Below are 15,183 nucleotides of genomic sequence, written 5' to 3' on the forward strand. Positions count from 1 at the left end.
GTATGAGGGTGGTTGTTTCAACCTGTCCATCATTATAAATCAGCTTTTTCAGTTGTGAGGAATTCATATATCTGTGATTCAGGTCTAATGGGTACACATCATCAGGCTGCTGGATTATTGCAAGAATAAAATCTAAAGTTTCTCTATGTTGATTTTAACAAACCAAATGTAGTATAACCAAACCAAAAGGATGGAATTCAGGAGTTTAATTGTAAAGCAGACAGTCAGATAGGGATGGGAATTGATAAGATTTTTACGATTCCGATTCCATTATCGATACTGCTTAACGATTCGATTCTTTATCGATTCTCTTATCGATTATAATTTGGGGAAAAAGGAGAACAAACAGTTTGATTAGCATCAATTTTTTTTACTTAGAAGTCACGACCTTACTCTCTCGTCACGGTCATCTTCTAAATGTAATGCAGAAGGCATTCGTTTAATAGCATAGCGTCAATGTTACAGCATGTTTTACAAAAAAGCACATAGGCAGTGGGATAGCTACTTACCAGCGTTGCCTTCCGTAGTAACCGCAGAGGTGATCATAGCTTGGCTACTGCCGCTGCTGCTGGGTTGAGATCCATCAGTCCGAAGCGCGTCAAAAACACGACACTCGTTAAACATTATTGCATGTTGTGTGCGCAAATGTTTCTGCATGTTAGTCGTGTTCCCTCCCGACGCTGTTATCTCCACTTTGCAATGACTGCAAGTCGCCTTGTTGCCATCTTTCTTCGTGAAGTGAAGCCAAACTTTGGAGCGTTTGAACCTGGTGGGCGCCATTGTTGTTTACAACTGCAATGCACGTGCTAAACCGGCGTAACTTAATCACGTAAGTGCTTTCTGGAATTGAGTGTGCGTAACTTGCGTAAATTACGTGAGATTCGTGCTGGTTGGAATCGATAAGAGAATCGCTAGATAAACTGCCAAACGATTCCATGGAATTGAAACACACGAAACCGGTTCTCTACAGGAACCGGTTCTCGATTCCCAACCCTACAGTCAGACCAGACCAGGTCCCTGATGACCTGACTCCACCTTCCAGGCAACAGATTGAACCGACAATCAAATTCCCAGGTGGTCACGATAATTATGTGTAATTCTACACAGAGAATCACCTTGTTTAGCTCTTTGCTATGTGCATTTACAATGTGATTGGTCTCATGGATGATGACAGAGCTGCAGGAGCAGCAGGGACGCTGTCTTCGCTGTCAATGACAGGAAAAATTGGAAGTGAGCAATATTATTCAAGGATCAGAAAATAAGAGGTGCTAAATATTTCAAGGACAGTCATTAATGTGCACTGAATGCATAATATATCTGAGGACATGTATGGAAAGTGCATCCTGTTTATCCTTAATTTTAAAGTACACATAAAGTGTATTGAAAATGCTCATGCAATACAGAAATATACTAATGTATCTGTAACCCATTAGTAATACATTTCATGTACATGTGCAATATATTTATGCAAATTGGCAGCACACTTTAAATCCTCACATATAATACATTTTGAGGAGTTTTCAAGTACATTTAAAGTGTACTGAAAATGCTGAAGAATGATGTAAAAATACACTAGTATTCCAGATGTATTTGTAACCTATTTATGTTAGATTTTAGGTACAGTCAAGTACAACTTACAGTATATCATAAACGTATTTCAGTTCTACTTTAAATTGAAGAATAGCATGAGCGAATATGAAATAACAAATATATTTGCAGTATATTAAGTATGCTTAAAGTAGTCCCATTTAAGCACAGTCAAGTATACTTACTGCAACTTATGTTCTACTACAGATACTTTGCTTATGCTCCTTCTTCCAATGGCCCAAAAACTATTCTGCCAGATACCTGACACATCCTCTCTGACAAACTTGCCTGGGAGGGGTAGCACAGGGGTGACATTCATGAGATGAGATGATTAGGAGTGGTTCCAAGCTATGTGGGTCGATCAGGACCGACCAACAAAATTGATTCCTTGGCTACATTTCATTTGTCTGACTGAGCCTCCCAGTGCAATTAAGCAACACATACCATTGACACCATCTGTTCGCACGCCATTTCAACACCTAAAGATAAGTGTCATGCAAGCAACAGCATGTACAGAGCAATGACACTTTGACAGACTGTTGAACAAACCTGTTTTGAGGCTGAACTGACAATGATGCTCCACCCTAAATAACTTTGAACACTGTAAGACTCATCATCTTTGTCTCGTGTCACTTGTCTCTGTGTTTAAGCTCTCAAACTGTTTTAGTTTCACTGGACAAATGTCAACTTGCATTACATGATTTTCATCACAACCATTTCATCATTTAATAATAATTAAATAATTTCTCTAACTGATATTGTGATCACATTGGATCATTTTTTTTCATAATGTTGATGCTGACCAGAGCTGTACATCTGCAGACATTTTGTCTGTTGTTGTTAGCAAAATGACCAAGATGCATCCCACTTGTTAACCTGCCATCGTCCATCTCCACGCTCTAGTAGCAGAGTGAGTGCAGGGGAACTTGGGTTGATAGTTGAATAAGTTAGTCTTGTTGACTTATTGAACCTGTCTGAGGTTTGTACAAGTCAGAATCTATGGCCGTGACCATGGATCTGAAATATCAGTGGCCAAACTGTAGCCCCAGATTTTCCCTTCCATTACCTGAAGCAGCTGTATGTGTGAACAGATATGTCTTTAAAGAGACTTTACCCTGCCAGCTCCTGAGTCCAAAATCTGTGAACTGATGGAGCAAATGTGTGAAGGGAACAGGTCATTGTCCAGAGAATTCTCAGTGAGTGAGTGGGCATGTTAATGATGTTGCACAGTGTTGCTGTTTTGTCCTCCTTTCTGCTTGACTGTACAATACTTTCCACTCTTCAGTTGATAGTAATGCGAATACAAATACACGCAGTGTTGATATCAATTTACATGTCATGTAATCCCATGGGGGTTGCATCATGTTAATGGTATGACATGAAAATGAATGAACTTGTCCAATCATTCATTCATTGTCTCTTACATGAATGTGAGTGAATGAAAGACCATCAGTGCCGTAATCTCACTCACAGTTATTTAAAATGCATTATTGATTTCAAAATGTAAAGAGGAGTTTTTGTCTAAACAAAATAATCTTGTGCATAATGTACCAAACTCTGTCATTCTTAGACACAGTCTTTTCTTTTGGTACTTCAACTGCATAGCCTTTACTCAACAAGTCAGACATGAAGGTTTGATACTCTTTGTGAAAGTCTTTCTTTTTAACAAATTTCTTTTTCAGGTTTTCTGCTCTCTGAACTACACTTCGGTTGTTAGGCATTTTAACAGCTTTGTTTCTCAAGCAAAGACCTATGCTATAGTGTCCATCAACCTTTTTAGCTGTTTCATTGACAGAGTCCATAAACTGGATGTCTTCTTGTGACATTTCATGTTTCTCCTCACTGGCTTTCTGTGGAAAAACATGGTTAAACTGTTGCACAAGCAGGTTCTCCACGTTAGCAATGGAGATGGGATTCACGATTCACAAGACGCTCAATTGAATTTCAGTTGGAGTGGTGCAACCCTCACTCCTGAGAGGCCCGTTGATGACCCAACCAAGGACTGTTCGAACTGCATATGGGCCATCATCGGTGCAAAATGTGGCTTGGCTTCCATTATCCATGAATGCATAAGTCTCTATTACCTTGCTGCCTTTCTTTGACTTGACACACACAGGCACAATTGCTTAGACACGACTGTCTCTTCTGGCCCCGGTGGCTCCACAAGTTCCACCTGAGATGTGTGTTGTTTCACAAGTCATAGTGCTTTCTCTGGCGTTTCTCTGACTTGTCTCAACTGCTTCATTGTCCCCTTCCTTTGTGCAATGAAGCATCAATGGATGTTTCTTAGAACAGTTTTCACATGAAGCTCTTTTCTTTCAGACTTTACTCAAATGTCCCGGTGTCAAACATGAAAAACACAGCCCTTTTCCTTTAAGAAACTCTATTCCATCTTTGTAAGGCTTGTTTCTGATTTTGTGACATTCTGCCAATGTATGTTGTTTTTCACAATATACACATGGCTTCTGAAAGGCATTAATGGCGTGGCGAGAGCAGTTTTTACAGCTCTCAGGTGACTGCTCATTTGTAGCTGGTGCTACATTTGTGGCAAATGCACTCCCCTTCGGCCTTGATGTTCTGGTCGTTTTGACATTTGCATAAGGTTTTCCCTTATCAGCATCTTTTATGTCACCGAACAATGCGTTACATTAATGCTCAACTCGGACTTCTTTCTGAAAAACAGACTGTGTTTCCGGAAAATAGCAAACAACAAAAAACGGACTTGTGTATATATATTTCAATTGTTATATTTTGTGGTTTTATTTTAGTAGATGTGTCATACACCAATTTCACCACAACAAATTCCTCATATGTGTAAAATCATACTTGGCAATAAAGCTTTTTCTGATTTTTGATTTCTGATTCTGACAAAAGATCTGCAGCTATTTTAGCTTGTTTGTTTACTCAATCTGACCAGATTTGAAAATCTCACTCTCTTTCCACTTGTTTCTTGAATGCCAAAGGCAGAAACTCTCCACATCTCTCTCATCTTGTATGGTAACTCAGAGATGATGATTCTGAGATTAGTGGGATTCTCCATTTCTTGGAGCTGACTAAGATCTTGCATTGCATTGTTACAGCCAGTTAGAAACAGGGAGTAACTATGAAGAGCCTTAGCATCATCTGGTTTAACTTGCGGCCAGTTGAATGCTCTGCTCATATAGGCAGTTGAGATTTTCAGTTCGTTACCATAGTGATAAGTTAGCAGTTTTCTTGCTTCGTTGTAGCCTTGTTGAGGATTCATGTGCTGACAACTTCTGACTAAGTCTCTGGGCTCACCTCTGGTAAACTGTTCAAGGTAGTATAATACAATATACAACAATATATATAATAGTATGGTCAAAGACCCTCATGAAGGATTTAAACTCAAGGGGATCACCACTGAAAACAGGTATGTCTCTTTGGGGCAAATGTGACAGTCTCTGTCTTGCATGTCTCATTACTCCTGCTACTGTCTGTGGTGAGAATGTGTGTGTGTGTGTGTGTGTGTGTGTGTGTGTATGTTTGTTTCTGTGTGTGTGTATGCACGTGGTTGAGGGTGTGTGTTAGTACACATGGGGGTGGGAGGGTTGGGTTTTTTATGTTATTCTGTTTTTATTTATATTGTTTTAACTCTTGTAAAGCACTTTGTGTTGCACCATGTATGAAAAGTGCTATATAAATAAAGTTTGATTTGATTTGATTTGATTTGTTGTTTGACTAACATCTCAGTGATGTCATTTTGTTTTAGCATTACTTAACACAGGTTTACTGAATCATTACTGACATCGTTTTGCTGTATGTCATGTTCATTTCATTGTCATTCAGTTGTGGCTGTTCAGTATGTTCGTATTTTATAGCTCCTCTCTGCTTGGCTGCTGATTGTCCTCAAAGCTTGCCTCAGGATGACCAGTCACTTTGTGTGTGTTCTCATACTCAGTTTTCCAGCACCTTTATTTTGGCTGTAGACTCAGCAATAGCTGTCTCGATCTCAAGCTGATCCCTTTTTGCCTTTAACTTGCATTCTTCAAGTTCTAGTGCTTGTTTTTTTTTTTTCAGGGATGCTGCACGTGTAAGTAAGGTGGCACGTTCTGCTTGTTCCTTCTGCCGTATAGATGAGATGGATGATGCTCTAGATAATCTGGATGATCTTAATGAGTGGACTCACATCTTTATTTTGTTGCCTTGTTGTAGCTATCCACCTTTCAACTTCACTCATGAAATTGCTGAATTGTTCCTTTTTCGGTATGAACCAAAATGTCTGATCTGCATCCTTTTAATCATCAGGTAACCATGCGTACATCATACTTTGCATGAGTAAACTCCTTTAAAAGTTTGAAGCATTCTTCTAAATGTTAATCAATAATGTCTGGACTCTCTTTGTCTTTCATTAGACCATTAATTTTATTCGTTTTTGATGTCAACTGTGACAGCTTGGATCATCGGGTATTTATATACCTGCTTAGTTGCTCCTCTGGACCTCTTTCGGTGTACTTTGTTGCCCTCTTGTGGCCAGTCCTGCTGCTGCAGCTCTGTGCTCTTCGCCTTTCGTGCTTGCCATTGCCGCCATATTGGATGCGTACAGAGCTTCTTAGTTCAACAAGTGTTCATGAAAATGGTCTATGACACAAAATACAGCTAGTTTTCATAATGCGTGTCATCTTCTGAAGACCACAACATTACTTCCTGTCTCACTTCTTCAAGAAGATGAATGGCATCCTTACTGTCTTCACACACCGTCATTCTTGTTTCGTCTTAGCTTCTTTAGCATACGTTAGCTTTAGCCGTATTCTTGTCCCGTCTTGTTCAGTGCTTGAGACATCTTGGCAACGCAGTCGTCTTTTCGTGAGGGGGTTGTTTTACTTATTATAGTGGCTATCTTTAGTCTACATTTTCTTACTTCTTAATAACCACATCTAAGGACGACATGAGACATTTTACGCATTCAGTCGGCTTGGTGGCAACGCCAACGGTAAAACAACCGTCTTGTTCCGCCGTCACTCGTTTATTCACGAACAGAACTTTTCAAAATAAGATTCCACTTCCTCTTACTTTCTTGCTAGTCAACGGAAACTGCACAGGATAACAAAATGAAGCTCAGAGGGCAAAACAAACAGGAATAAAGTCACACAAAACACTCAGCAATATTCCCTGACCCTTAATTTAAATACTCTCTCATTGTGTTAACAAGAACTACAATTAAACAGTAGCCTAAACAAATTTACAAAATGATAAATGGTGCTTACACCACCTGAGAATATGATTGTGGGTTCAATTTGTTGCCTGGAAGGTGGAGTCGGGTCATCAGTGACCTGGTCTGGTCTGACTGTCTGCTTTACAATTAAACTCCTGAATTTATTGAAGCTATATATGACGTTTACATCCAAGACAGCATGTTTGTATCGCTGCACTTTACATTCACATGCATCATTTGAAGCACATTTCCCCAGAATTCAGCAAGACATTTTTGGTATCTTTTGGACAGTAATACTTAAACTCACAATTATTTGCATTGTCAATTTATCTGTTGTGTTTTCCCAGTTAATTATTTGTCTAGCCAATAAAATATCAGAAAAAAGGGGAACGTGCCAAAATCAAAACCCAAAGCAACATCTACAAACTCCATATTTAATATGACCAACCATCCAAACCCCAAAGACATTAAATTTACAATTATATAAAACATAGAAAAGCAGCAAAATTTCAGATTTGAGAAAGTGAGAACACAGAGGGTTTGCTTGATCAATGATTGATCAACTGATGATGGATGAATCCTTTCAGTACTTTTTTGAGATCTCCTTTAGTATTTAAGTTCAAGCAGTTTGCACTATGAGTTTGCACTGACTGACCCACTGCTGGGTCAGTGAGGTTGGAGAGGTTTTAACACTTCAACCGTTAGTACTGAAATATCTCAGCTGTCAAAATGTTCCTTGATGACTTTCCCCAGATCCACTTTCTGCACAAACCAGTGCTGTAATGATAATATGTACCCCTTTCACATGAGGACTGTGTAAATTATTTATTATTTAATATTTAATGTGAAAGGACATATCTCCTGAGATAAAAGGTCAAATCACAGCACCATCACCACATGATGTTCACCACGGCCTTCTCAGCAATAATATTGTGAAAACTTCATCCAAATGTGTGGATTAATGATTTTATGGGAATGTAACAGTGAATTTTATGGGTTTCACACTCATACCCCTTCAGGGGTAGCTCCAGAGGAAGGCATTGTTGTCCAACACACTGGCCAGTTTATGGTTGAAGGGCTGGTAAAATTTCCTGAGGAGGTCTCTGGTGGCGGGAAGCATAGGACCGAGTTGCCTGTCCTTCGCCCCACGCTTATTTGCCACACGCTTTTTCATCACTTCTTCCTCCAGCTCCACTGACAGAGGACCTGCAGGGAGGATGGGAGGTGGGAGTTCTCATCAATACAGAAGTGAAGACTTGAGGCAGAAACAACCAGATAAATACAGGACACAGCCATGAAGATACAAGCTGTTTTTTTCCATTAAAACATTGTAACTTCAAAATAGCATGTTAATGCAGTTTTTTGAATACATACTTAGACCCAGAAAATCAAAAGCTTTGTGTAATGTTGCTCTCAGGTCGGCTGAGTAGTCCTCCAGTCGAAGAACTAGAATCTGGTCCCGATGGAAAACTGTGAGCCAGTCCAGTAAGAAGACGACGTACAAGCCTATATTAAGCTTCAACTGTGGAGGAGAATCAAATCAAGTTAACATCATTCGTGTCCTGTGGTGAGATTGTTATATGTCAGCAGCTGTTTTCAAGTTCAAAAGTGAACTTCGGTCTAAACTGCTAATAAAAAAAAAAAAAAAAAAAAAAAAAAATTGAACCGACTGCACACTAACAAGGATTGTCTGTGATATACTGCGACTTATACCTCTCTCCTCCCCACTGTTGTCAAACAACTATTAACATTCTGTTGAGCCACACTGTCGTACTGGGTGACATGTTCCTACATCATGATAAACTTGGTCACTGTAGTTTATTTTGAGTCTGTGAGTAGCTTATTTGAGAAATGATTTATTCGTTTTCTAATTTTATCATCCTTTTTCAATCCAAAGAATGGCCCTTGAGCTGAGTGCCACTGGCAGGGAAGCTGGAAAGAATTCAAAGCAAATACTATTACACATTGTTGGTTTTGTTCTATAAACAAGCTTCAGTCTTTAACCATCCTTTTCCCATTTTTGCACTTTGAAATTACTTAATCGCACAGACAGTTACAGTTATACAACACTTTGATATGTGAGCTTTCAAAGCAACAATTACACAACAGCTCTGGCGAGACTAAAATATTTGTCGAAAGTGCAGGTGAATCAATCAATGAAAACATTTTAACAGTATGCAGTGAACAAGTGCAAGAACATGAGGACTGACGCAGACAGAAAGCCCTCCCCTCCAGCTCACCACCACCAGAAGTACACACCCCCTTCTGCACACCCCTAACTGCAGCTGCCACCGCCCCGTGAACCGCCTGCAGGCATATGAGTGAGGAGGTATCTTGCAAATATCTTATCAATTTATGTGGCATAATAATAACATAATCACAATGCCTACTAATGTGTCAAGTTACAGACAGCAGTCAACATGCCAACTTCAACATTAGCTCTTTCTTGTGTCCAGACAGAGGAAAATATCACAGCTTCCCAAACATCAGAAGCAGATGACACAGATTACAGCGTCACCCTGCTCACTACCCTGACCTCACCTGCATGCTGTTATTGGCTGGGGGCTACAAACCCACTGCCCAAAGATTGCAGCCAAAAGATGACCCGACAACAGCAAAATAAGAAAAAAATAAGGAAATACAGGCAGAGGACAGATAGACTGCCACACGCTTCTAGTGGGTCATAAGTCATGATTGAGAAGGATTACTTTTGTGTCTCTACGTTGTCCTGCATAGCATACCTTTAATTCCTGGTTACTGAAGTCACAGTGAATTATATTTCATCCAGATGCACTGACACTATGAGGCCTCAGGAGGGCTCCACGGTACACCACAATGCCACCCGCTGAAACTAAATGCTGTGCTAATCACTGTGTGATTCCCAAGCAACGTGGCATGAACTTTAACAGACGGTGAAGGCCCTCATCTCCATCTCATCCCCATCTCTTGTGAGATTTGAAAGATTTGATTGTCACTTTTCACTGTCGTAAATCTCCCAGGATAACAGTGCTACATGTTGTGATTAGAGGTGACAACCGACAGAGCTCATAACTCAGCTCACTCCTGTGGGAGCGCTGCCTGATAGAATATATGCTGAAACTGAAATTCAGGTAGTTAAAAGTGAGAACACCGTTTCATCTAACCGGCATGGCGCTGTAGAGGTTTCCGCTGTAGGCGCATGCACGAATTGATTGCTCAGACAGACAGGACTGAAACAGCTGTACAGACTTCGTGGCCTGCTGATCGAACTCCTTGACTGATTCTTTTCCATTCCTGGAGTACAGGTAGTGAGAATAAAGCCTGGGAGCAGAGAGAAACAGAGGTGTAAGTCAGTTGGAACCATAGGAGGACATTTTGCTGGATGTACAATAGAAGTTGTGATTTAAAACAAAATGTGCTCTGCAACAATGAGAAATTACAGGGAAACCCCTTTGAATTATAGCAAACTGTTTCACCACAGAAAGTGGAATCTGTGTCTGTTCAGGCAGATTGGTGCATGGATTTCTCCACAGTACCTCTCTACTGGATCTCGAAGGATCATAATGATTTTGGCACCGGGCTGGAGTGTGTGGATGAAGTCCAGGGTCAGAAAACCGGGCTCTGTCTCCTTTCTCTCGCTGTGAACATAGCTCCAGGCTATGTTGTTCCACATAACGGATGGACTGGCTTCAACTGTCAAGACATTGATCATCTCAGTGCCATCTTGTGTAACAACAGTTCTTCTAAAGGTCCAGTGTGTAGGATTTTGTGGGATCAATTGGTAGAAACGCAATATTATATTCATAGTTATGTTGTCATAAGTGTAGAATCACCTAAAAATAAGAATGGTTGTGTTTTAATACATTAGAATGAGACATTTTAAATCTACAGGCAGCAGGTCCTCTTCAATGGACTCTGTACCACCATGTTAAATCACACACTGGCTTTGAAGAGGATGTGCAGTCTCCCCCTCCTTTTCCTGTTGTGTCTTTGTGTTTGCCTCTCCCTCTGTCTCCCGTTTGTCTGTTTCCTGTCTGTTGTATGTGTATGTTTCACTGCACATGCAGATATAATCACTCCTTTCCACACAGTGTTTGTTGAATCATTTGTTCATCTACATGGTAACCACCGAGGCCCTCTTGGGAATCACTTAAGTATTTTTCATACCTTTTTCCTGTCTGCTTACCTGCCTTCCTGACTCCTGATTTCTGTGTTTACTGGACTTGGACTCTCTTCCAGCCTATTCACTCTCAGTCATCTCTCTAGTTCTTGTGTGAGTCATCTGGATTCATCTATTGCACATTCTTTGAAGTACTCATTTAAACCCATTGACTTTTTCCTCAACTTCTGCCTCCCTTGTCTGAGTTTAGCATTTGGGTCCGTTAGAGCAAAAAGAAAAACACCACATCTAGGAACATTATGCCCTCCTAACTGAATAGATTTGCGAGAGAACTGTTGCAACATTTTAGGTTTTAATCCTTTCAGCCCCACTTGTTTTCCTTTCAAAAACTGACAAACTTACACCATAGCCAAAATTACCCCCCCCCCCCCCCCAAAAAAAAAAGAAATTATCATTGTATAGTCAAATTTCAGACAAATGAGCCAACACTGAGTAAAAATGTAACAGGAGCAAAAAAAGGCACTGAAACTGCTTACGGCTCAGGTGGTTAAAATGAAGGAATTTACTTCACTTCATCAACCAAAGCCAAGTAAGCACAACCTTTTCGTTCTTATTCTTCTCATTCTTTTTCTTCTATCATTTTCCCAGAATAAAATCTACAAACCCAAGTTACTGTGTTGCCTTTAAAAGTTCAATGCCACTTCATTCCAAAATGCAGTTTCTTTAATGTTTGTTTGGGTGATATTCTCGGCTGTCTCTCAGGCTCAGGAGAGCAAAGTTTGAGTCAACCTCATTTAGATTCACAGACACCCTGAGAAAATGAGTGAGGCCGGGCAATAAAGGGAAAGCAGACAAAAAAGAGCTGTAATTTGAATCTTTTGACACTAACAATACCAAATCATACCCATCCCCACACGCAAACACTTTCACGTGTGTTTACCTGCTATGAACTGGGTTATGTGGTGGTCTCCAGATGAATTTCTACTTATTTCCTCTTGGATGTGTTGGGCTGCCAAATCAAACAGATCCAGATAATCTTTCACAGGAACAATTCCTTTGAAGCCATCTTCGATAAGGACATAACCTAAACCATGAGGGACACCAAAATAACACTCATGATATACTTATTTATACTCTTCTTCCTCACAAAGGTCATTTCATGGATTGTATAAACTTTAAAAATAAATTCTTGTTTTGGTCAAGTCTACCTGCACATTGAAAGAATTTGACCAAATTTTGCAAAGTACTTATCAACAGAAACAGTACAACACTCAAACAACACATTTCTTTTCTTTTCTTTTTTTTTTCAATGTATATATCCCGTTAATACACAGCACTTCCTGCAAGTGGCTCACAGTGAAAGCTCTCCAGTGAAGAGAATAAAAGGAGCATGTTATTACGAAGCAGCTGCAGGGCATCTTTAGTTATAGTCAGTGGTGGTAGGTAGTTATCTAGCTTGCAGATGAGCAATTTATCTTTTATTTATTCATTTTTATATATATATATATATATATATATATATATATATATATATATATACATATATATATAAACTATTATAGTTTCATGTTGCAAATACATTTGTTAAAGAAAACATGTAAAACAAGTAAATTGGGATGGATTTCAGTAAGCTTAGATGTCAGTTTAGGGATAATAGGTTCCTAAATTTCAGGATTGTATTGTTTCAGTGTTTCAAGTTGGAAATGCATCTAGTTGTGTGTCGCAAAAGAAAACATGATTTTTATTTAAAGGTGCATCAAAACAGTATCTTAACAGAACAAAATCTGAACTAAATATGGTCACAACAATAAAATCAGTGGAAGCTCGACACAGAAAGGTCGACTTTTAAAAGATCAGCTCTGCTGATTTCTCATTTACAAAACCTAAGACGAGTTTAAATGGGAGAAGGCAAGAAATCCATGATTTAGAAGATATTGCACTACTATCTCACTTCCCTAAAAAAATATGATGATTGTCTCTGACTGTTAAATTATTCTTTTGTTGATCAAAGCAAGTAAGTTAGGATGGATTTCAGTGAGCTCAGAGGTAATAGGTTCAAACTGAGGACTCTATTGTTTTTTGGTTTACAATAGACAATAGTACTAATTAATCCTGCTATAACTAGTTTTAACTATTTTTCAAGTCATCAGCACGCTTCCACAAACATTTCATCAAAACCTTTCAAAACACAGAAATCCTGATGACTCACCGAAACGTCTCCTGTTCCACCACTGTGATTCCTTTATCGTGCTGTACTGGACCTGTGGATGCCGTCGCAGCCTGGAGTACAAGTCAGTTGTGCCACATTTGGGTAGGCCAACGATGTAGAAGTACGGCAAGCAGCGCAAACGAAACAGTTTGCCATCTCTGTGTTGTAAGTGCTTGTGGAAGTTGGACTTCATTTTGTCACACAAAGTCTTCCTACAATAGCGGTTATTCTTGTATGGATCAGTGCTGTGTTCACTGGAGATCTCCTCATACCAGCAAGGGCTCTTGACACCGGGCAGGAAATGGCGAGGAATTGCAGAGAACAACTGTATTGAGGAAGGATATTAGACAAAACAGAAACTGGACAAATTAACAGAAATACTGTCAAATCAATCAATCAATCAATCAATCAATCAATCAATCAATCAATCAATCAATCAATCCATCCATTTCTGGCTCTAAAAGTCATCACCTCTTCACCAGACAAGTATTTAACTGCAGGGCAGATTATGAGGTGTCTGTCATTTGTCAGTCTCTGATTAAATTATTATTTGCTTGCATTTTTTTGTTTTTTTTTTGGTCCATATTTCCACAGACTTACGTACATTAGAGTCCATTTCAATGACATCCTTTTCATCAGGCACCTTCCTGGGTGTGTATTCCAGTTTAGAGTGAATGATCTTTGTCAGCTGTTTCATGTCTATTGAATTCTTTTTAGAGGAAACTTCAGCTGCTGCTCTGCTTGACAAGACGACCCCATGTCTCATCTGATTAGTTGAGGTGGTGGTCAAAGGTCTTTTCTTGTCCCACATCTGGTTGTAGGAAGCCATGATGAGGAGCGTCAGTGTCAAGACCATCAGGAAGCTCACCACTTTGACTTTTGAGGTCCTCCTCAGGTTAGTCAGTGACAACATGGGTACCAACTTAATATTCAGTGCTTCAGACATTTTTTGTTTGCCAAAAGCCAAAAGACATTAAAGAATGTATAAAGAGGAGCAGTTAAATGATTGTTTCAAAGCTTCTGTTACAGGAGGTTGTGTGTCTTGATGTGTCCATTCATCTTTGTTTTCAATTTCTTACACGTTCCCCCATCTTCAGCAGGGCCTCCTGCAAATCAGAAACACGTGTGAAAACATGGCAGATGGCTTTTTTGTGTGACTTCAGTTTTCCTTTCACCAAACGTGCAGCAATTTAGTTTCCTTTGAAGTATTTCGGTCATCTCAAGAAAGGTGGTAAGAACATTAATATTAGAGTATTTGACGGAGCGTCTCTGGGTTGTCAGTATGTGAATTTCAGTCTAGACTCCCTTCTATACCACTAGTCACCTCTAAAACGTCTGCTGGACAGAGATCCCTTGCTTTATGATGACAGCTACCGATATAGCACATGCAGAGACAAGCTCTACTGAGGTCAGAGAAATAGTTATTGTGCAGTTCAATGAAATAATGAAATATCAGTAGACAGAGGTGGTCACTCGAAAGTGCCGATGACACCACTAAATGCTGCTCTGACATCTACAGTCGTTAATTGTTCGCTAAGTTATTAAGAACAGTGCTGCGTCTGATACTAATCCTGATTGTTTACCTTTGCGTTGTATACTGTATTTCCATATTTTAATGTTGGTTTTCATGGTGTTTGCTGATGTGGAAAGCCCTCTCTAGCTCTGGTGTGAAAACACAAACAGACAGGGTCCAAACAGGAACAGGCTGACATTGCCATCAACAGAGCCACGTCGCTCGCACAGCTAAAAACCCCCACACAAATTTTCTCATATGCACACACAACTACTTCTTTTCACCTCTACAATGATTACAAACCCCATTAATGACAGTGAGACCTAAGGATGATGATGTAGGTCAGAACGTTTTTCATTCTGTTCCACGTCAAATCAATATATGACAACAACTGTCACTGTCAGGCCAAAATTTCCCACTTGTGGGAAAGAAATTTGGAAATGAAATGGGCAGGTTGGCATGGAATTTAGAGAGCACAGCTGTGCTTGCACAAGATGATTGTTTATCCCCCCATTTTAGACCATTTCGTCATCATCATCATCATCATCATCATCATCATCATCATCATCATCATCATCGTCTCAAAATGTCGACTTTGCACA

At 39.7% G+C, this 15,183-nt stretch overlaps 1 protein-coding gene across 1 annotated transcript; it reads right to left on the reverse strand.

Moving 5' to 3' along the window:
• Positions 1-7,743: 7,743 nt before the first annotated feature.
• Positions 7,744-13,704, reverse strand: LOC143328421 (carbohydrate sulfotransferase 15-like). The gene is made up of 7 exons (XM_076743548.1): positions 13,669-13,704; positions 13,069-13,393; positions 11,800-11,943; positions 10,276-10,462; positions 9,904-10,060; positions 8,135-8,282; positions 7,744-7,966 (listed from the first exon to the last, which is right to left on the reverse strand). The coding sequence occupies exons 1-7, from the start codon at positions 13,702-13,704 to the stop codon at positions 7,776-7,778; spliced, it is 1,188 nt and encodes a 395-aa protein (XP_076599663.1). The 3' UTR covers positions 7,744-7,775.
• Positions 13,705-15,183: the final 1,479 nt, after the last annotated feature.

This window comes from Chaetodon auriga, chromosome 11, assembly GCF_051107435.1.
Source record: "Chaetodon auriga isolate fChaAug3 chromosome 11, fChaAug3.hap1, whole genome shotgun sequence".
Taxonomy (NCBI): Eukaryota; Metazoa; Chordata; class Actinopteri; order Chaetodontiformes; family Chaetodontidae; genus Chaetodon; species Chaetodon auriga.

Bases quoted from the DNA above. Each gene is read 5' to 3' on its own strand.
- LOC143328421 (XM_076743548.1), bottom strand. From the start codon at position 13,704: ATGAAAAGGATGTCATTGAAATGGACTCTAATGTAC. The intron at 11,944-13,068 runs GTGAGTCATCAG...CTCATGGTTTAG, and splicing joins GTGGAACAGGAGACGTTTCG to GTTATGTCCTTATCGAAGAT. The intron at 10,463-11,799 runs GTAAACACACGT...TTGTTACACAAG, and splicing joins CATAACCCAGTTCATAGCAG to ATGGCACTGAGATGATCAAT.